Raw genomic sequence first — 22633 nt, 5'->3', positions numbered from 1 at the left:
GTGATTTTTAACGAAAGCCTCTGTAGCATCCTCTCCCAGGACTTGTGAATTACAGAAACGGAGTTATCACATGCCATTGTTCAGGGAGAAGTACTATTTAATGAACAAGAGAAGCAGATCTGACTCATCCATTTATTTCAAGGATCACAGAAGCTCATCCTTCCAGCAGCCATTGACTTCAGCCTTCATTTACGGAGGTGGGACGGGATCTGCCTGAACTTCTGTGGTATGGCTGCCTCTAGGGGGTCAGGAACACCCCCTAGAGACACATGTCTCTCTGTGAGCTTCTCAAGCTCCACACTCACCCACACATTGCTCAGAGGAATGAAAACTGGACCCGCCTTGAGGCTGTCAGGAGAGGGCACGAGCCAGGCAGAGCAGGGGTGGGTCACTTCCCAGCTCCGGGCCTGGCCTCCTGGCATCCTGCTTCCATTTGGTTCATAGTAAGCGTTCAGCCCATGTGAACTCCCTGACTCAGGACTGCACCCGGCTGGTCAGCACATTTATTAGACTAGTGCTTCTTAAAGTGTGGTCCCTGGACCAGCAGCAGCAGCAGCACTCGGGAACTGGTGGGGAATGCAAAGTCTTGGCCTGAGTCAGAAACTCCAGGGGCAAGGCCCAGCAACTGGTGAAGGCCTCCAGGTGATTCGGATGCACGTTCAAGTGCGCACACTGGTTTTGATAAAAGAGATTCGTATGAGCCTGGCAAGATGCACAGTATGTGTGTACTGCTTAGTACGGTATCTGGCACACAGGAGATGCTACATAATTGAATAAACACACAGGTCCTTTCCTCTGCTCACCTACCTCCTACTCATACCAACAGGACTGCTGGGAGAGACTGGAGGAGTTTAGGATTGGGACAAGACCTCAGTGAGAAGGAAAAGCAGACCAAAGCTTGCACGAGCATCTTTATCTCAGGGAGCAGGAGACAGGAAGGGAATGGAAATCTCAGAAGCATCAGTTTAGCAGTGAAGGATTTTATGTGTCTAGCTTTTGGTAAAAGGAAACAGCCTTGAACTCTAACTTCAGTGTTTTGGTGCATGACTTCTAGCCAGAGCCGGTAGGCTGGCTCTGCCCTCTCCATCTTCCCATCGAAACCCCCGCCAGCCCTCCTTGGCGTGTGCTGCTGTCGAACGCGTTTTGCACAGGCTGGTACCCGCACCGTCTTTATGCCGCCAGCCGAGGCCAGCTCTTCCATTCTGGTCGAACCATCTCGATACCTCTTTCCCTGGAGCCCCTTCCTCATACTCTCCCACCCCTACCCCAGACTTCTGATAACGTGATGTTGATATTTCAGATGTAAGAGGAAAAAACGTTGTTCCATACATACATGTCTTGTTCAAGCTTGCTTTACTGTGAGGCCCCTCAGCACCACTGGCACGACCCCAATGGGCTGGGGGTGGAGGTCACTGGCCGGGAAGCTGGGGACCAGCACTAGCCACATAGACTTTGATTCAGGCAGCACTGGGTGTCAAGGCTAACATTGCTGTGGTCTTGGTAAGACATTGGTGGACATAATTACTTAGCATCTCAAGCCTGTTTTTCTGAGTCACCAATTGAGTAGGAAGTTGCAAGGTTGCTGTGAGGCTGAACAAGCTGCTTTATCTAAACTGCATGGTGCTCCGTAACGTGAGGGGTGGCTAATGACTCTGGTTTCTTCCACCCGACTCCTAAGTCATCACCACCGGGTGCCATCCATCCCGGCACAAGCACGGGACCCCTGCCCCTGGCTGGACACAAGGGGATCCTCTTAGCCTGCTCCTCCCACCCCCTGTAATCCAGAAACGAAGGCTCAGAGGAGTTGCAGGCTTTTGTGGTGACCCTGAAGATATCCCAGAAACTGAAAACGTGAGAAAGAACGAGATAGAACCATTATGGGACACCCCATATTTATTAAGAAATGGAAAGGGAGCAGTTGGATGAGAAAAAATTGAGGGGGGAAAGGAAAAATGAGGAATCTAATATGGAGAAGAAAGGCACTTGAAGCTTTATTGAGCCCCAATATTTTGACTTATTTTGCTATTAATTTATACCCCGTCCTGTTTCAAAAAGGTTAGACATGGCACAGCAAGCACGAAGCTTGCAGACGGATTTGAGGCCGCCCCACCATCCGATGAATGGCTCCTTCAGTCCCAGGACAGTGTCTGTGGGAGTAAGACAGCCTCTCTAAGGACAGCGCCCCTCGACGCACTGAGCTCTGTCAGGGGCAGCTGTTCACACACATGTCCCAGGACCCTCTGGAGCCCCTCAGAGGAGATGCTGGGCACACGCTGCTATCCACCCAGGTGCCCGCAGACTCCCTGACCTACCCTTCTGGGCACTCTCTCCAGTGTCGGTCCCTTTGCCTCCAGTAGCTGCCACTGTGGCCTTCTTCAGAGGCTGCTTGGGCTTCTGAAGCCACCGCGGCTGCATGTGCAGAGGGCCAGGGAACTGGGGCTCTCCATCTTCCCAGCCAGGGGCACCCTGGGGTGGGTCTGAACGTCCAGCTCCCTTGCCTCCATGCCGGACTAAGCCTGAGGTGTAGCTTAAGCTCCAGTGCTCCCCACAGGATCTGGGATGTGGGATGCTGGGCTCCTCGTCCTCCTGTCCTGCTTCCCCCTCCCCTTCCCTGTTTCTTCTGGGAGCTCTTCCTTCTCCGTCCCTTGCACAGGAATTCTGGTCTCAGGAGCCCGACCTAAGACAGGCGCCTTGGGCTTCTTTTCTCCCTCCGAGTCCCCTCTTGGAGGACTGCTCATGGCTTCTCCATCTCCTCCAAGTAAGACTGGGGTCCATGTCATCCTTGCCTGTCCCAGCAGAGGGGCTGTCACACACTTGCCCCTAAACAGACCCAGCTTCTCCTTCAGGAATGTCGGTCAACCAGCTTCAGGCGCTACAACTGGAAGGTGATATCATCTCGGGGATAAGGGAGCCATGTGGGGGAGGCGATCTGGGGACAGGGCTGCTGACAGGAAGCAGGGTGGCCATTCTACTAACATGCACAAGGAGAAGTAGACATTCCAGGCCCTCCGGAGCCCTCAGACCACAAGAGAGGCCCTTGATTGCTTCTTTTGAGTCTCCTGCTTGAAGGAGCCCAAGAAAAAGGTCTGTGACCAGCAACTGCAGAAGTTCCTTTAAATGCCTCGGACACCTCCCAAGCCCTCGATGTCCCCTCTGAGCCAGGAAACTCTGCGAGGCCACTGTGCCTTCCTGGGGCCATATCCTGCCTGGATGAGCCCAGGGTGTGGAGCTGTGGGCCGGGGGTGGGGTCAGACTCTGGAAGGCATAGGAGCAGCCAGTTTCTGGAGCTCAGGACAGAGATGAGAGTGTGTGGGGGGGCCTTGGCTGATCCTAAAGGGGGCTGTGACCTCAGCAGCCACCCAAATGCCACACTACAGATGGGGATCCATCGATATTTTGGAATGGGCGACATTCAGTTTTTCAAGATACCCCTGTGCCTTGAATTTATTAACCTCCCATAAAAACACAGAACATACACAATCTACAGTATAGAAAGTATAATTTACAAAAATATAAAAATCTTGGTTATTTTTTAGTATTCCAACATATTACTGTGTGTGTTATTTCAATAAGCACGTTTAAACAATGCGCACCTCTCCGGCATGACGACCTCTGTGGGGGATGGCATCACCTCCCTCTTTTTTGTTTTAAAATAAAATATATATTAAGAAAAAGAAACCAAAATCGGTTATACGTGCATACTGTGTGTGTAAAAGCTTTTGCAGTGGAGCTGGAAAGAAACCCTCCACTTAGACCAATATTCAGGCCTCGTTTTCCAGGATCAGTATGTGGCCCGAAGTGTTTTAAACTGGTTGCTTAAACAGAGGCGTTCTCCAGGTGCGGGCAGCCAGCACCCCCAGGTTTGCAGTTTCTTCCCGGGTTATGAGATGATGTTCACAAACGCCAACATTGTGGAGACGTTCGGTGGTCAGAGCAGAGGGGACGGACCATGGGCGATGGTCAGGCCAGGGCCCATTCCCAGATTCCTTCGCGGGTTCACACCAGCACTGAGGGGCTAAGTCACTAGCAATGAAAGACCCCAGAATGATGCCCCGGGGGACACATCTTTCTGGGGACCAGCAAGGCTGCCTGTGAGCTCTGCCCTGCCTTTACCGCTGCACCCCAAGTCAAGCTCTCACTCCAGAAGGCTCCAAGGATGCTGCCCTGCTGGGCGTGGGGTGGGGCGGAGGCTTCCTTCCACCCCAGAGGAGGCGGTCTTACCGGCAGGCACAGGTCTCCACGGACATATTGGGGTACACCTTCAGAACCACATTCCGGTTCTCATCCAGGAAGAGGACCCCAAGAGAGTTCATCTTGTCGGGGACGCAGCAAGGCTCTGGGATGCCCGGGACGATGCCCACAGCTCTGACGATGCTCTGGATGGTGGCGTGGTTGGACGGGCGGACGATCTGCAAGGCGGGAAAAGGAGCACGGTTACCTCGGTGCTCGGCCCTCACCCACCCACCATGCCATCAGCACGTCCTTGACTGCGCCCATGGAAGAGGCATCAGCATAGAAGAAAAGTGAGGTCCCACGGCTGGGAACTCGTTTCCTCCAAAGTCAGCCACAGACCAAGTCCCAGGGAGGTTGAAGTCATAGCCCCTAAACGCCACTGGCCACTTGGGGGCACTTGTGCGTCATGCATCACCCAGGAGCCCTGGGAGCTGGGCAGGAGCTGTCCAGAGGGGAGGCTGAGGGACATGCCCAGCCAGTGCCGTCTGGGGCCACAGCCGCCCAGGTTTTACAGTCTGAGGAGTACAGACATGCTTCCCGTGTGAGCATGTTCTTAGCACCGATGGGGGAGGCCTGCAGACATGTGTGCGCCAGCGTGATGGGCTGAAAACTGACGTTTTCCAGGTGGGTCTGACTTTGGGGTGGCAGGCGCTGCTTCACCTGCATCACCCCATTGTGTCATTGTGACCATCTTATGGGGCGGGTTTTACCTTAATTTTACTGGTGAAAAAACTGACGCTAAAAGTGACTAAGTAACTTGACCGAGACCCCTCCGTTAGAAAGTAGCCGGGCTTAGAAACCATGTTCCCCGGGGCCACACCCACTGGCTCTCTTCCCCTCCCCAGGCAGCCTCTCGCATCCAGGGGAGTCTGGGTTCCAGCAGCGGGTACAGAGGATGCCCTTCCGTAAGCACATCCAACAGGATGGACAGGACCAAGTCACATGCACTTCAGCTGATCGCGCCCAAAGAGAGCTTTATGTATGGTGTGCTGATGAGAAAGGCCTCTTGCACAGGGAGGTGGGGAGAGCGAGGCAGGGACACTGATTTATGGGGAATGTGGGAAGGCAGCGAGGGGTGGGCTGATAAGGTAAGTAGGGGTCAGCCAGCTGGAGTCTGCGGAAAACTCGTCCTACACCTGCCCCAGGCCTGTGCTAGGACCTTCCAGCAGAGGCCTGTCTCTCTATCACGCACCTCCCTTCCCCTCTCTGCACATGCACGGCTTGGGGAAGCTCTTTAATTCCCAAACAGGTTAACACCGCCCCACGTCTGGGTCTGGGATTTCCCAGTTGGCCGATTTATTTACGTTCAAAGTGGATTTATGCACTGACTTCCCTTCTTGGAGAGGAGACATGGCCTGGGACTCGGCAGAGGAGCCAAGCAGGAGGGAAGTGTTTGCTGTGTGCCGGGCGGGGGGCTGGGGGGGGCTGGGCGGGGGGCCACATCGTCTGGCAGCCAGCCCATCACAGCTCAGGCCATGGGGAGAGGGATGGACAGAGCCACAACCCAGCCCGGAGAGAAGGTGAGACTCTGAAAACCCTAGGTCAGCATCATGGATAAAACAGCCGCGTGCTGTGTGTCTTGCAGACTCGTGCACAGACAGCTTACTGCCCCGTGGGTTCCTGCCCTGAGTGGGAGGGAGGCCGGAGTCCACACTGGTAAGCCACTGAGCCCAGTCCTGTGCTGGTCACAGATGCCAACATCCTGAGGTCCAGGCCAGGAACGGAAATGAGAGCCTTGACAAAAAGGGGGCCGTGGAGACCTGACACGTCTTGAGGGGAACAGGGGCCAGCATCTACTCAACCTCTGTAGATTTTGCTAGGTGGTGACACGAACCTAGGGCGATGGATTCTCCTGCTTCCCGAAAGAAAAGATGCTTTGATCCAAAAATTCAAATTCAATCAGGTCAACACTTTCAAAAGCACAGGCAGACGGCATCCATGCATCCGCCCAACGGGGGGCGACGTTGGGACCTCCCTCTACCTATGGCCCGCCTCGAATAGATGGGAGGGGTTAGTGCCCCTATTTTACAGACAGGAAACAGAGGTCAGGAGGCAGAGGGACCCGGCAGGAGGGCAGCCTGAGAGTCACACTAGACATCGGGCGGCTGACAGCGGCGTCCCCCCGACACCTACCTTGGGCATGGGGAACTCACAGGCGCCTGCGCAGTAGTAAGCGTCGAAAGACTTGGGCGAGATGATCCATTCATTCCACCCGATGTCTGCGAAGTCCACCTTCAGATACCTCCGGGAGCAGACCCTCGGCTCGTCCCACTGCTTCCTCCGGGCTTTCTGCATCGTCTTCTCGTCGAAGTCCAGCACCTGCGAGGAGGCCACGAACGCATCCTGGCCCTTCCTCCTGCGGTCCTTGCGTCCCGGCCGGGACTTGAGGGCGCGGAAGGGGCTGGGCCACAGCTCGTGCTTGTGGTAGGGCTGGGCGTGGGGGCCGTGCGCCGGCCTCTCGTCCAGCCCCGGCAGCTCGTTGTCCTGAAGGGGCCCGGTGACCTGCGTGGCCCGCCGCACACGGGGGTCTGCCGAACTGTTGGGGGCTGCGCCGGGCTCCGGGTCTCCAGTTTGAAAGGGGTCATATCTCTGCAGTGTCACTGCCACGCTGTTGGGCTCTGAGATGGCCAGGTCGTTGGCGTAGACGAGGATGTAGGGCGCATGGGGGCTGGGCCTGGGCACCCCCGGGTCCTTCTCCCCAGCATCCAGCTGGGCGGAGAGGAGCAGCTCGCCATCCCGGCGGGCCGCCTTGACGATGGGGGAGATGTCCTTGGCTTGCCACAGGCCCCGTGGCGGGGGCGCCAGGGCCATGGCCCCACGGAGCAGCCCCTGCGTGGCTGTGTTCTGCGAGAGGCTGCGGAAGAGCAGGTGCTGGCGGGCAGGCGGGCCCGGGGGCAGCAGGCGGCAGGACGCGTTCTTGGCGCGCTGCTTGCACGGCACCTCACGTGCCTGGGGCCACCTGGGCTCCGAGTAGAAGTGGAAGGTGGCCGTGAGGATCATTTCCGAGTCCTGCATGGAAGTCAGGTTGAAGAAATACACGGCCTTCTGGTTGACCACTTCTGCGAGGAAAGGACAGACCACAGCCTGTGAGGGTCTTCCCCGGACAGGTCCCCCTGCTGGAGGGTCTCCCGCCCAGGGCTGGGATGGAGGGGAACACCTATTTAGGGAGCACTTACAGGCCAGCCAGGCTTTCCTCATCTCGTGTAACGCTCACATTAAACGGAGGAGGGCGCCCTTTATCACCCCCAATGAATAGTTGAGGAACTGAGGTCAGAGAGGTTGAGGATTATCAATATCCGCTTGCAAAAACAGAAGGTAGCAGACAGGGCAGGTGCTGGGGCCTGCTGGACCCTCCACCTCCTGTGTCCTCCCCGGCACTCTGATGCCTCTCAATGAACAAACGAGCAAGCACACCTGATACCGTCATTAACCAGAGAAAGTGGCATCAGGGGTTGGGGGTGGTTTGGGTTGGGTCCATGACCTGCTGACAGCAGCCCCTCTCATATTTGCAAAGGCCTCTATAATGCAGATGTTAAGCACAGTTATTCTCCCAAAGGAGGAGAAATAATCAGAGTGCTTCCTACTTTCTGCAAATTCTGAGGGTCTTCGGAGGGAACTGGGCTTAGGAGCATTTGGGCATCTGCTGTTTGTTCTGCCCTAGGGCTTTTAAGCTTGTTTTACAAAGAAAGAGCAATATCTGGGTTGTGCCAGATCACTGTATGAAATCTACAAAGTCCAGGTTGTTCTCCAGAGGCCCAGACCATGATAAGGACCAGGGTCCCTCAGACATCACACCTGCAGCTCGAGAACGCTCTGGTCCTCATGTCCCTGGGGATTCAACCGCCCCTTCCTTCTCACCTGGTTCTCCCAGCTGTGACCCTGGGCCCAGGGCAGGGCACCCTGGTCTGCAGCCCTAGGGAGCCAGCCCAAGACGGGGCAGCATGAGTGTTCTGAATGGCCAAGTCCTCTCTAGGTGCGGACAGGAGGGAGGAGTCGTTCCCAGGCCTCCCTGTGATGCTACAGACCAGCAGGGACCAGAGCTGCCTGTCAGAGGCTCCCCCTCCCATGGCTCTGTTTCCTGCTGCCCCGCCTCTGTCTGCCAGGTAAAGCTGCAGAGGAAGAGAGCTCCCAACTGGAGGAGGGTATATGTGTGCGGGACGCTGGGCTCACCGAAGGGCATGAGTTGGGGCCACGGCATCTCTGAAACCTACACCTATGGGATCAGCTGGGATTTTTTTTTTAAATCAAAATCATCAGTTTAAGGTTATTTGTTTCTATTGGGAAAGAGGCATAATTCAATGGGAAAATTGTTGTGCACTCTTAAGGGACTAGGAGAGAGAGCAAGGAAGGAAGGGAAAAGCACATTTATGGAGATGCGATGAATGCCAGCCAAGGCTTAGCTGACATTCTAGAGATGCTGTCTTATCTTATCCTGGGAACAAACCCACAGAGAGGTATGGTGGCCGCTTAACAAGGTCCACACACATGGAGCTGCGCATGGTCCTAATGGTCATTTAAGCTTGGCTTCCCCAAACACTGCCTTGAATGTCACAGTCTCCGGGCTTGCCTTTCCCAGACTTTGCCATCACCGGCTTCCTCCACAGAGATGCTGATTCAGAGGGTCTGGGACAACGGGGCCCAGGAATTTGTATTTTAACCAGCACCCCAGGGGATTCTAACCATCAGGCAAGTTTGGGGAGCACTGGTGGGCGGTGGCCGCATTATCTGGGGTTGACCTGTGTGTGGGGAGCAAGTTCCCAATGGGACCACACCGCGCACACCTGCCTCAGAGGGACAACAGAATCTCTATCTCACCTGATGGTTTGGAGGATTAAATACACGACATACCTCATGTGCCAGGCACAAAGGAGGAGCCCCCAAATGTGCTTCCCTGCCACTTTCATCTAAAGGACGAGTGGTGGCAGAGCAGGCTCCTTCTATACCAACTCGGGCACCTCCCACCCAAGGATCCAAAGACCTGAATTGTGACCCAGCTAACACGGCAGATAGACTGTTTTCCTTTTATCCAGTTCCAGTCTTAACTCTATTGTTCTACTAATGGAGTCTTTACTAGAAAAGAGTGAAGAGGCTCAAGGACAGACACTTCAGACTCTTTCCGAAGAGCTGGCCCTTTGCAGCCGGATGCAAGCATCTCCAGCCTGGAAAGCTCCAGGCATCGGTGAGGAGGAGATGGCAGACTGGTGGCACACGGACAAGGCTCCCCAGAGAAAAGCACTTTGGCCCCCCCTCCAGCAATAAGGTAAAGAACGAGAGGCGGTATAAAGGAGGACACTGTGAGCACCACAGCAGGGACAGCCACTTTGGCTGGAGGTGGGTGTGGTCCAAGGAAGGTGCTGGGAGGACTGTGCTCCGGGGTGAGGGGGGATGGGGCAGAAGTGCTGCAGAGAAGGACTGGCCTTCCCAGGAGATTATTTCTGCACAGTGTGTGTGTGGGGGGGAGGGGCAGCAAACATTGCCTGGCCCTTAGGATGGAGAACCACAGAGAGCGTGCTCAGAGATTCAGATGGGGAGGAGCCTTAGAGGTCACGCAGCCCATCAGTGCACTCGGGGCAGGAGTCCTTCCTCTGTTTGGCTTTAGCCCTTGGCCATAGGGAGCTGGCCGCTTACTAGCCAGCCAGCATGTGAAGACCCTCCCTGATGGGAACTGTTGAGGTAGAGATGGGTCCGCCCTGTCCCCGGCACCTGAAAGGCCACAGGCTGGCCCTGCTCTCTGACAGCACCTGCACGTACACAATGCCAGGGGCTCTGGGCTGTGGCTGAGAGAAGGAGTATCTGCCTGCAGTCTCCTAGCTTGGCTGAGCCCAGGCTGTCAAGAAGAAGCCCCAAAGAGAGGTCCTTATTTCCTATGCACCGGGCAGGTGCCCTGGGCTCCTGTCTTTGGTCAGCTAGAGAAGATCCTTCATTCCTCCCTCCCTCTGTTCTTCTGAACACCAGACCTAAGAGCTAGTCAGTGCTCAGAAATACGTATTGAAGGGCCGGGGAAGAGTGGGGTCTTTGCTACATCTGCCTGCTTCAGTTAACAATGAGGGGAGAAGGGATGGCTCATCCAGTCTATGGACAAAAAGATGGAGCATCAGAGAGGGGACATAACTTGCCTAAAGTCACCCAGCTGGTAAGGGGCAGAGCCAGGGTGTGCACCCAGGCCCTCTGACCCCCAACCTACACCCTTCTGTCCCCCACCCCCGCCCCGTCCCGTGTGCTCTGATAGAATGTGGAATCATGATCTGCCTCAGAGCAAATGTAACAAAGATCATGCATCGTGGACTCTCAAACGTTTTACAAACACAAATCATTATTTGGAGGATTTTTAGTTCTGACTCTCCAAGAAAGAAAGGACGGGGCTTACTTAGATCTCTCTGCGGGTCTCTGGAACTCTCAGAACCCTAAGCCAGGGCCACTTTGCCGGGCATGCAGCCTCCTTCCAACTCAGTGGGGCGGGACTGGAGGGGAGAGAGGAGGGGAAGGGGCCCTAGCTCAAGGGCCCCCCAGGCTCCCTGCTGGCCAACCCTTGGGCCAAGAGGACCCTCAGACTGCTCTGTCCTATAGAGACAGAATCCAAGCCACTTGGAGGTTGTCCCTTCATCCATTGCCCTTGAAACTGCCATCAGAGTGACCACAGTGAGAACACAGGGCTGAGGTGCAAGCAACGACAAGCTGGAGGAAGGAAGTGGCTGGACAGCTGGCGGTGCTGCAGAGAAGGGAAGAGAACCAACTCGTATCGAGTATCCAGTTTCACACAGGCCCCAGAGTCAGGTTTAAATCCTGCCTGCATCACTTACTAGCTGTGGGGCCTGAGGCAAGTCAGGGAACCCCTCTGGGCCCCAGTTTCCTCATATGTAAACCAGGCAGAGTATTTGCACGTGCCTCCTAAGGCTGTAAGAGCATCTCTGCAGAGTTCACAGCACAGTGCCTGGTGACTCAGTGCATGCTCAGAACACACTGGCCATGTGGCATCATGAAGCTGCTGCTCCAGCAGGGTACACACCCAGGCTTCCTGTCCCTGTGCCCGACGGGAGGCATGGCCACTGTCTGCCCCTCCAGCAGGAGACGGAGAATTCTCACGGCCTCATCCGCCTCCTGCATCTAACCAATCACAGCTTCGGTTAGGTTTCCATTCCTTCTTGTCCACAACCATCCTGAACTCTGACCCCCTCCACCGCTGCCTCGTCCAGGGCCCGGCCTCCGCTGCCACCAAGACTCCAGAACATGTCCCCCTCACGTCACACTCACACTTCATAAGGAAACCACCTATTACAGATGAAGGGCTAAGGTCTCTACTATGTAAAGAACCTCTAAAAATCAGTAAGAAAAGGACAAGAACCCTGAGAAATGGATGCAGTTTCCACAGGGACAGTCGCAAATGGCCAATAGGCATGAAAACCAGTTGAGGATGACCACTAATGAAAAGAAAGTAACCGCCAGTGCAGATATGGCAAATTTTACCTCCATGTTGAAAACATGATCCTCTTAGGGTAACAAAGGATATACAGAGGGATAAAAGGATATATATATACATATGTATATATAGATATAGATATAGATGCTGCCCATATACATATACATGCGTATACATATATGTGTATACATATATGTATGTGTACGTATATATATATTCCACCAAAATATTAACTCTAATTATATCTGGGTTTGTGATTAGGGATGACTTCTTGTCTTTACTGTAATTTTTTAGGATTTCCAGATTTTCCCCGTTAAGTATGCATTTCTTTTGTAACCTCTCTCATTCTTTCTTCTCTCTCCTCTCTCCCCACCTTCTGTGTCTCCTTCCCTCCTCCTTCCCCCTCCCTCTCTCCCTCTCTCCTCTCCCCTCTCCCCGCCTTCTTCCCCTTTTCTCTCTCCTCTCCCTCCCCTTGCCATTCCACCCCCCCAACCGTGGACACACCCACATACTGCCCCCTACAGGCAAACTCATAACCCTCAGGGCTCTTGATGGCCTGGTGGTGGTCCACCACCCCCTTCCCCCTCCTGCCTCTCTCCTCATGCTATTTCCTCATTTAAGCCACACTCGTCCTAGCCCCCAGCACACAGTGGACGGCGTCATTTCTACACCCGGCTACACCTCGGGCCCATCAGAGTCTGCTGGCCTCGCCTGCTCTGTGAAGGTTTCACTGGTCCCTGTCCACCGGCTCCTCCCCTGCGGGTCAGGGCTGTCCCTTGTGGCTCCCGCAGAACACCCCTAGCCCTTTGTCACTCCATCGTGCCACCGGTCCTGCTGTCCACATTCTTCTGTTACTTCTCCCTGCCTGCCAGCTCCTGAGCTTTCCTGTCTACGCATTTTCAGTCTAGGCATCTTCGTGTCCTCCGAGCTTACAGCATCTGCCACCTATTGAGGTGCTCAGGAAAGATTTGGGGAACTGAAATGAACGTGACTTTTGGCATTTTTGACAGACCAGAATGGATTATTATTCTCATTTTAGAGATGAAGAAATCAAGCTCAGAGAGGTTAAGCAACTTGCCCAATATCACACAGGTAGGTGGAAAAGGCTAGATTTAAAGACAGGCCGTTTAGGGTGGAGGTTGTCTAACCTTAACCCGTAAGGTCAGGCTCAGAAGCTCTCCCCACTGATGTGGACCTAACAGAGAACAAAGCACACTCCAGGGAGCAATGAGAGGGAGGGAGGGCTGGAGTAATAATAGTAGGAGCTAATAAGTTATTGACACATATGTGTGCCAGACACTGTTTTATGTGCTGGACAGATCTCAGGTCATTTGAAAAAACTTAGAAGGAAGGGAGCATTATTAGCCCCATTTTAGAAGTGAAATAAACTGAGTGACGGACACGTTCAGTCCCGCGCCCGGGTCACAGGTGCAGGATTCGGACCCTCCAGTCCGCTCACAGCCCACATGGAACCCCAGCTCCACTGTCCGATGCCAAGTGAGGAGGATGGCTCCACAGCAACCGGGGCTGACGCATCTGTTGCTCCAGAAGAGGCACCACCTGCTGAGGCAGCAGAAGCCACCGGCATGGAGCAGGCTGGTACCAGTGTATTCCAGGACCAGAGCAGATGCTCCCACATTTGTGTCCCATCCATAAGATGAGGGGTCCCTGGCCAGGCGCACACTTCCTCCCAGCTGGGTCACTGGGGCAGCTCTGAGGGCTGGGTGTGAAACAACCTATGTGAATCAAGGGAGGGGATGACAAGCTGCTCGGGCCTCCTCTACGCCAGGCACAAAACCCACCACAGCCCACAGAATCTTCCCCTCCCCAGTGCACAAGAAACCGATGCTCAGAGAGGTACAGCGACATGTGCCACGGCACACAGCCAGTAGCTGGTGGAGCTGGGACTTGTACCCCTGGCTGTCAAATGGTTCCAAACCAGACTGTAGGATTTGTCAGACAGTCCCAGACTGGTCCAGCATAATTCTACTCTTCCAGAACTGTCTGTTCCACCATCTGTCTCCTAAGTCCTGAGTTTCGTTCTGATGGAGGAGGCTAGCAGTGAGAACAGCACTGGCCTGGCAGAGGGAGGCACCAACCACTGCCAGTGTGATAGCCCTGTTCCCCCAGCCTCAGTTTCCTGATCTGTAAAGTGGGAGGGCTGGATTTGAAGGACTGTCTCCAAGTCCTTTTCAGGGCTGACAGCCTATGCCCCACTGTTACTTACACAGCTCCAGTCTGTGAAAATACAAAGACAGACTATGTTCCTCGACACCCAGGGCTGCAGCAAGTGGGGGGCACAATGGGTATGCTTGCCCCTTGTTGAAGCAGTGGCCTCGCCGGCCTTGTTTTCCTCAACTGCAAGGCTTTGAGGACTGAGTCAATGGATGCAAGGTCAAGTCCACCCCTACATGAACACAGATGCTTTGCACTCCCAGGGGAACGAGATGCACCAACACCTAATCTGGCCAGTGTCGGGCTCGGTGCTCACACACATTACCTCATCTCATCTTTCCTGCAACCCCGCAGGGAAGATACTGCCATGAGCTGCCCATTCTGTGGATGAGAACACTCAAGTCCACAGAGCTTTGGCAATTTGCCCAAAGTCACGTTCATGCCAGATGATTCTTAAGTGACTTAATTTAATAGTGATGCTCCAGAAATGGACCGCAGGTGGTGCATAAAAGGTACCAGGGAGGACGGAGTTAGACTGTCTGGTCTGGAGCCCAGGGACACTGATCTAGCGAGTCTGCTCAGTGGAGGATGGGGACAGGCGCTCTCTGTGGCGGGTGCTCGCCAGCACACAGTTATTCGAGGCCACGCTTCCCAGGTCTGGCTCTGAGGCCATGGACGTTACCTCGAGTCACACAGCCAGTGATCCACAGGTGGCAGATCTGACCCCAGGCTGTCTGGCCCAATGTTGGGCTACAGACGGATGCTCTTTCTCCTGATGAATGGCCTCCTCCCCCGCAAGGGCTGCAGGGGAGCCCTACTCACATTTTCTGGAATGGCATTCTGTGACCACGAGTAGTCTCCATGACAACCAGAAACTTCCCACCACCCCTGCCACCAGTCTGCACCTCGTCTGTGCCAGCCCGGGGCCTGCAGAGGTAGCCCAGCCCGAGCAGGCCAACAGCTGAGGCTGGAGTCTGGAAATGTTCCTGGAGCAGGGCAGGGAGGACCCCGAAAGTGGCCTCTGTCCGGTTCCAGCCAAGGTGTGGGGAGAGGGGAAGGGATCTGCTCAGGTGGGGCAAGGTCTGGAGCGGAGGGATGCCCTCACTGCCCATGCATTTGGACTCTTCCGCAAACCCCCGTAGTGTGAACACTGCATGCTGGCACCCAGCAGGCCTCAGTCTTGTGCACCCAAGGCCCTTCTCAGTCCAGTCTGCTTTCCCAGCCCTGGAGACCACTAACCGGCCCCAGCTGGAGGTTCATGCCCCTGCCTGGGCCCAGCGCCTGGTACCCCTCTCAGGGCTGCCTCATGCCCACCTGACTGTGCCCTCCTCATCTGTCGAGTCAGCACAACTGCCCCCTACGACATGCATGCCTCTCCCAGAGCTCCCCCAGCCCAGCCCCACTCCACCTTGTGCTTAAAGCCTTGTGTACGGGGTGGTCTGTGTCCCGCAAGTGTGACATCCTCCCAGCCTTGGCAGCACCCCAGGGGCGGGAACTCTGTGTCACTCTGCCACTTCGGTGTCCCCGCTGGAGGCTCAGGGGCCAGCATAGAGTGCTAGGTGAATAGTTAATGAAAGAATGAATGAAGAAGTCAATGAATAGAAGGAAGAGGAAAAGCGGAGGTGCAGGGGTGCGGAGGATGGACAAGTGAGGAAAGGGTAATGAGGAGAAGCGGTGCCCGCCCGGAGCCCCCTCTACTTACCCAGACGGGCCCGGAAGCTGCGGACCGTGTTGCCCCCTCCCGGCCGCGCGCCCCTTCGGCTGTATTTCTCATAAAGCCGGAGCATGTGGACAGCGACCATGTCCCGAGCACCGGGGCCCAGAGCGGCGGCCGCGTCCCCCAGGGGCCACTGGGCATCCTTGTGCCCCACCAGGCCGTCGGCGGCCGCGGGCAGGGCGGAGCGGGCAGGGACCGTGTGGCTGCCGCCCGCGTCCCGAAGCAGCAGCAGAAGCAGCGGCAGCAGCGGCAGCAGTTGGGGTCCCGGTCCTGGGCTGGTCCGAGCGGGGCCACGAGCCATGGTGGGCGGCGGCGGCGAAGGGCTGGAGCCCGGGAGGAGGAGGAGGGCGCGGGCGCACCGGAGGCTGGGGACCGACCGTGCGGCGGGCGGGAGGGCGCGCGGGCAGCGCTGGCACCGGGGGCGCGGGGCGCGGGGCAGAGCGCGGTGGGCAGCCAAGAGCCGGGCCGTCCCCGCCGCCCGAGCCCCGGCCCGCGGTCACGGCCCTCCGGAGCCGAGTGGAGCTGAGCCGAGCTGGAACCGATGCGCCGCCTCCGCGGACTCGCGCGGTGAAACTTTGCAGCCCACGGCGCGCCCGGCTCGGCTGGCTCGAGGGGCGGGGCGGGGCGGGGCGGGGCGGCCAGCGGCGCCCTCCAGGGGACCCGGCTGCGCGCCCCGGACCTCTGGGGCAGCCGCCGACACGGCCGTCCCTGGCCCGGCTGCGCTGTGCGTGCGCCCGCGAGGAGCGGCGTGCGCGCGCAGGGCCGTGCGCCCGGGGGTGCGCGGCGAGTGCGGGGGGCGTGGGCGCGGGCAAGCGCGCTCCCCGCTCCCCTGCAGAGAGCCGGAGACCCGGACCCGGGCAGGCTCCTGTGTGTCGGCGCCGCAGCCTGGCCGGGCCTGCGCGGGGGCTGGTTGGCCTTTGGAGGGGGGCCCGCCTGCCGCGTTGCCCCTGCAATGGCATGCGATGATGACTGTGTGGTTCTAAGATGACAGCTCCGACGTTAGGACCTGAGAGGGGGTGTGTGTGCTGCTCAGTTGCCTCTGAGCGAGTGTGTGTCCAAATTGCAAGAGTGAGGGGAACACGGACCCTCCCCGGGCAGGCTTTGAAAAGAAAAACCCTAACTCGACAGTTCCACCAAGCCAGGGCAACTTGAGTAAGATCCTTTATTTGGTGACAATGATTGCCGTGGTTGAAGAAACACATCAAAGATCCTTGTTAATCTTTGGTCATGTATGCATCAGGATTGTCCTGAAAAAGGACGTGGTTTCAAATTGCTTTACAAAACCTTTCCAAAGCATCAGGCTAGAAGAAGAGAAAGCAGAGGGTTTCCCAAGAAGTACTCACAATGAAGCGAGGGTGCAGGGGATCCCTGGTTCCTTGCCCCTCAGCTTAGCTCTGGGCCAGAAGGGCCTGAACTGCGTCTGGCCGGTTAGCAAGGTTTCTTGTCCGTGGAAAGAATTTCAGGGGCTCTGTGAACTTAGATGGGGAAAAATGACATCTTTAATTTCACTGACCTGAAACAGCCTCTCTTAATATTGCAAACGCAGGTAACCAACCACAGTGGTGTTCACCATACCTGTGACTTTTGTCACCAATCGCCACCACCCAGGGATGTTTTCATATCAGGTGAAAGTTGTTTCAGATTTCTCAAAATATTGTTTTGCTCATCATTGTTTTGAAATTAAAGTAGTTTTTCTATTAGCTATTTAATGAATTAATAAGAAGGCATGTAGATTACTATGTTGCAAAGTTGTTTTAAAAAAATTTTTGATAACTATGTTTTAATGTAATTGGCTTCCTTTGTAATACTGCATATTAAAAACAGTCTTTTGAGAAAGGGTCTTCAGCCTTCATCAGATGAAGCATGGAGTCTAAGGCCCCCATGAAATGTTTACAAATCCTTCTGAGGGAAGGAAGGGACCTCTTCAAACCATCTTCTTCAGCAGCGTCAAGAATGCTGTCTGTGCTATGTTTCAAAGGATTACTTGCAAACTGTGAACACATCGTCCCCTCTACTTGGTAACTTTGAGCTCTACGAGCCAAAACAGTTACTTTTCTTGGAGGGCTCACAATGCAATAATTGAAGAATTGCTGGAAAAAGCTTCCGTCGGTGGGTAAAAGACAACCCATTTGTAATTTTTTAAAATCTTGCCGTGTCAAATTAGAGGCCATCCTATTGAGAGCCCCTGGACGGCAGGCCTGTAGCTTTTGGAAAACCATCCAGAAGCATTTTATTTGTTTTGGTAATTAGCTCACATGGCGTTCATCTTCCCGTTAATATAGCTCCCGCTTGTTCTGCAAAACCGTTTTCAAAAACGGTTCGCCGGGAGGTGAGATGATCAAGTTGTGGCCTTGGACTGCATGAATTGCTCCTTATAAATGAACTGCACCATCTTTTACGGCTCCCTTACCCCACCCCCACCCCCACGGCCCTCCTTCTCCATGTGCCCCTCACTTCCCCTCTGCCCCCCTCTCCCCTCTCCCCTAGAATGCCTCTGACCTGTACCGGCTGGGGGTAACCTCTGCTCCTGGGTAGTTTTGTCTCTGCTGGGGCCATACACAATCGATGCCTGTGAAAAGGAGGGTAAGCCTGCAGGAGGCCGGGACAAGCTGGGCTATTCGGGATCTGTGTCCATTAAAGGCTTCTTGCTCTCCTTAACTCATTCTCGCTCCATTCAAGCCGGCCCGAGGGTCAGGCTTCAGCCGGCACTAAAACCTGTAGGGTACAGATTTTCTGACATTGTCGGGAAAGAATTAAGGCATCAGCTGGGGACAGCTAATATTTCTTGCCTCATTTTATTGCTAAACAGCAGGACTGTAAAGTCTCGAACGCTGGAGCACTATGGCCCCCTTTCATGTAGCCGAGATGATGGGATAAAAATGTGTTTGGTGAAGCAATTCAGATTACCACCGGGTCACATCCTCGCTGGCTCCCAGCACGGCCTGCAACAGCATCACTAAGACGAGAAACAATCGCTGTGCAATTTCAGCTCATGCAGAACAGTGTTTCTAGCGTGGAAGTGAGGCTAATTGTGGAGCTTGCCAATGAGAGTGTTTTGTTTTTAATAGCTCAGGCTGCAGCTCGAAATAAGAGTTGAGATGGCGGGCTGCGGATTCATGTCCTAAGATCTGTGATTTCTGACGACTTGCTACTAAGATTATCCCAGTCTCGGTGGTGTCAGGTGTACACGGTTTTACCAGGAGCGATGAGGGCTCACACTTGCAAACAGGGATGGACAATGCTCTCTCCAGGGTTGAGAGAGGTTCCTGGGCCCTCAGTCTTCCGGGCCTCTCTGCCACAAACTCTAGGGTAGAGATTTCCCATAAGCTCAGAAAACCCTGAGGAAGGAGGGAGAGGCTCCTTAGTTACGGAGCTCTATGCCTGAGTAAAGGAGAAAGCAAACTCTAGATGGTCTGAGAAGCAAGCTCATTTGGTTTCATCCAAACCTCTTCCCAAGTCAACCCCCGGATGAAATGTTGCTGAGCAAGTGTTTCATGAGATCGTCCTGTCAATTTGTGGTAGAGTCAGTCTGCAGCCCTATCTCGCTCCCGTCATCCTGGCCCAGTCCCATCGCCTCTTTGGAACCCTAGTGGCCTCCTGTTTAAATGAGAAGGCTGACCCCGAGCTCTGTTTCAGCTCCAACACTCTATGTCTGGGTCTGTGGCTTCATGTCAACCAGAATGTGAGGGTCTACATGACCCTTTGGAGTCACCTGGACACGGTTCGTGTCCCTATTTTCACCACTACCTAGCTGTGTGGCCTTGAGCATGTTACTTGACTTGTGTGTAGGGTTTCTTCAACTCTAAAATGGGGACAAGAGCGGGATACTATGAGCATCATAGGTAAGGTGTTAACATGAGAGGGAACTAAACGACATTGATCCTTGTTACTGTCCTTTTTATTTCTCCCGCGTTCAGAAGATTGTAGCCTATTTAAAGTGGACCCAGACTCCGGGAGACTTAGTGAGAGGTTCCGCCTGGCTGTTCCTTACTCTGCGGAGGAAATCCATTTCTTAGCACACAGGGCCAAGAGCTGCAAAGAAAAGGAAAAGGAGAGAGAATATTTCCTTGATTAGGAAGTCATACAGCTGTACCAACAAGCCTTTATGATCAGTGTCTGTGGGTCCCCTGTCCAAAGATGGGAGGGTGATAAACAGCTCTTCATCTAGCTTTCCAAAGCTCTTGGCCCTTAGCACAAAAGAAATGTGAGCGAGCCCCTGCTCCCCTTTGGGGCATGAGCTGTGAAAAGGCGGCTGAAGGGTTTGCTGGGGCGCAAGAGACAAGAATCCCAGGGCCTCCCCAGGCCGCTGGGCCGAGTGCAATAAATCTGTGAAATAACAAGCACAAAGGACTTTATAATCAATGACAGATTTTATTTTTGCTCTGGCAAAATCCATCCGTGGAGTGAACATTTTATAGGGAAATAACTACCCACTTTGTGACTCCTCCTCAGCCCATATTCTCTTTCTTAAGGTTGGGAAAAAACCCAGAGCATCAAAGTGAGCTCCGTGGAGAACTGGGGCAGGAGAGAGCATGACTTCCCCTGGGCGGGAACCCAACTCTCCCGTTGCTTCCTAGGGTGGCTCGGGCCATTCATTTCTGTTTTGCTAAAATACCCGTGACATGTGAATAAACCAGGATTACAGAACATTGTCTCGCTCGGTAATCTGAGCCGGCATGGCCTCTGGTTTGCTGAAATATGGTGCTCTCTGAGCAAACATGGGAATGGGTATTACTTCTCGTTAAAGCTGAACAGTGGGACTATTTAGAACTGATGCATGAATGCTGCACTGTGGGGAGTGACAATCTGAAGGCAGCCGATTTGGGGGGAGGGGGGCAGTGGTGTGTGTGAGTTGGCCAGAGCAAGCCAGTTCAGAGAAGTCTTTTGGGGAGGCAGCCAAAGGGACACTTTGGAAATTAGGATCCTTTCAGGGTCTTCTTACAACCCACAAATAATCATCCTCCTCAAAATGTTTTCAGGAGGGACAGAGCCTTGCATCCTTGTCCTGGCATTCAAGCCCTTGTTTTCTGGCCGACTGTCTCTGTCCCAGGGGAGCCTCTCTCCAGTCTCTTCCTGCCAGTCTTCTGCTGCCCCAGGAATTAGAGGGCCCATTCTCTCAGGATACCTCCCAGCCTCCTCCTGCAGTGCTTTCCTGCAGTCGTGTTGTGGTGTCCCACCCGATACCCCTTCCAGGACCCCGGCCCTCGTTCCCCCAGTTGCCAGGGTGCTGTCTGCTGATGGCTCACGGCTGAGTTCTTCCCCAGGAATTGCCTCCTGCCCAGGAAGCCCAAATGCAGTGACTAGGCCCTAAAGGGTGCCAAGGTCTGGCCCCTTTGTCCCAAGGCAGGACAGATCTGAAGGGCCGTCTGGCTCTTGGACTCCCTGTGGGCTCTGCTGAGGCCCCTGTTGCAGCCACATCCCATTCATCATCTCCCTCTGACCAATCCCAGTTCCCACAAGCACTCTGCCATAACTCTGCATGCACGTCTCCGTCTCTGAGTCTGTTTCCAGGGACACCTGACCTAAGATAGTTGGTGCCAAGAGTAACGTGAGGAAGTGAGCTATGAGATGGGATCTGGGGCTGAGTCATCTAATGCCTAGTGGCAAAGAGGACTCTCTGACCGGTGTAGCTGGAGTCTGGATGGCCCTTGGCATGTGCAGTGGTGAACTGGGCATTCAATATCTCAAATATTAAAAGTTCAAGGAAAGTGATTGTTATAAAGACAATGGAAATGGTGGCTCCTGCTGAGCAAGATGGATTTACAGGAGATAGATAAGGAAAGGGTGAGAGTGATTAATCACTAATTTAAGGCAAAGTGTGCAAATCAGAGAGCCTTCTTGGCGGCAAATAAACTCTTGCAGCAGGTACAGCTGAAGATCAGGTCTGGGACTTAAATGTGAAGGTAGCAGAGGCCCGGTGATGGTTGAATTCTTAACCCCAGCAAGTCTGTTACACCAATGTCAGGGCCTTGGTTGGGAAGGAGTGGGATGCTGAAATGGGATGGGGGCATCTTGGTTGATGCACTCAAGACCTTAGGAAGTAGCCTGAGCCTGAGTAAGTAGCCCACACCCTTGTTTAAAGATGATGCAGGCATAACGTGTGCCCCTCTCATAAACTACCCATACCTCCCTTCCTGGCCACCAGATGAAAACTAGGGTCATGGCGCCACCTAACCCCGCCAGGGAGCACTGGGCCCACCATGGGGAAAGGTACTGCAGGTTGGAGTGTCTTAGTACAAAGTCAACATGCACCAGCAGGACCTGGGAGAGTGTGATTGGGACCTAGTCCTGGGGGTGCTGGCTCAAGGCGGCTGGGATATTGGGTTGGATGAGGGAAAGTTATCAACACAGAGGCACTGTCGATGCTGCAGGACTGACACCATGGCCAGGGCTATCAAGAGATGAGCTAATACGCTTCAGTTGGCTCTTGAGTGCTTAGAAAAAGCAGTGGCCTGCTCTAAGTGAAGTATCAATGCTAAAATTGCCACAGTAAGTGACAGGAGCGGATCAGAGGCCCAGGGAAGTGGACATGCTAGAGTGGAAACAGTACACAAGGCCAGAGAAGCATAAGCCGGTATGTTCTGTGGAAGGCTCGGAGGACTCTCCGTTCACCAAAGAGACAAGGAATTCAATGGTGAGAGGGGCAACAACATCATGAAAGGCTCAGTGACGGCTGTTCCATGTGGGCTAGGGCTCAGGGTAGGAGGTTTTATTACTAAACTGGAATCCCCAGCAGAAATGGGATGAAAGGATCCTGAAATGAATGCAGTGCTTAACGCTCCAAATCAAGGTGAACACAATCATCAAAACAAAAGGCATGGTCAGTGTGCAGCCGGGGTGCCTGACTCACACAGGGCTGCGGAGGTACTTACCAGAACATGGAGTCCCTAGGGGACAGCTAGATGGGCAGCCAACAAGAGTATTGCTCAATTTGTACCATCAAAACTAAATAAATAATGGATGAACGAGGTGGAGGGCAGCCACCCCTATAAAAGCCACACAGTCTTACCCAATTTCTGGACCTGGGCCAGTTTTGGGGCCTGGGGCATGTTGACTAGTGAGGTTGGGTTCCAAGAAAGAAGGAGCCTGCA

The 22633-nt window shown here is 54.4% G+C and overlaps 1 protein-coding gene across 1 annotated transcript; it reads right to left on the bottom strand.

Moving 5' to 3' along the window:
• Nucleotides 1-1875: 1875 nt before the first annotated feature.
• GDF10 (growth differentiation factor 10) lies at nt 1876-16287 on the bottom strand. The gene is made up of 3 exons (XM_008530269.2): nt 15528-16287; nt 6367-7292; nt 1876-4409 (listed from the first exon to the last, which is right to left on the bottom strand). Exons 1-3 carry the CDS (start codon nt 15841-15843, stop codon nt 4218-4220), a joined length of 1434 nt encoding a protein of 477 aa, XP_008528491.2. The 5' UTR covers nt 15844-16287; the 3' UTR covers nt 1876-4217.
• Nucleotides 16288-22633: the final 6346 nt, after the last annotated feature.

Source organism: Equus przewalskii, chromosome 1, assembly GCF_037783145.1.
Source record: "Equus przewalskii isolate Varuska chromosome 1, EquPr2, whole genome shotgun sequence".
Lineage (NCBI taxonomy): Eukaryota > Metazoa > Chordata > Mammalia > Perissodactyla > Equidae > Equus > Equus przewalskii.
The sequence above is the reverse complement of the archived record's forward strand: the minus strand, read 5'-3'. Positions and strand labels throughout refer to the sequence as shown.

Excerpts from the sequence above, each read along its gene's own strand:
- GDF10 (XM_008530269.2), bottom strand. The coding sequence starts at position 15,843 with ATGGCTCGTGGCCCCGCTCGGACCAGCCCAGGACCGGGACCCCAACTG. Across the intron at positions 7,293-15,527 it reads CAGCTTCCGGGCCCGTCTGG|AAGTGGTCAACCAGAAGGCC; the intron begins GTAAGTAGAGGG and ends CTTTCCTCGCAG. Across the intron at positions 4,410-6,366 it reads GTGAGTTCCCCATGCCCAAG|ATCGTCCGCCCGTCCAACCA; the intron begins GTAGGTGTCGGG and ends CCCGCCTTGCAG.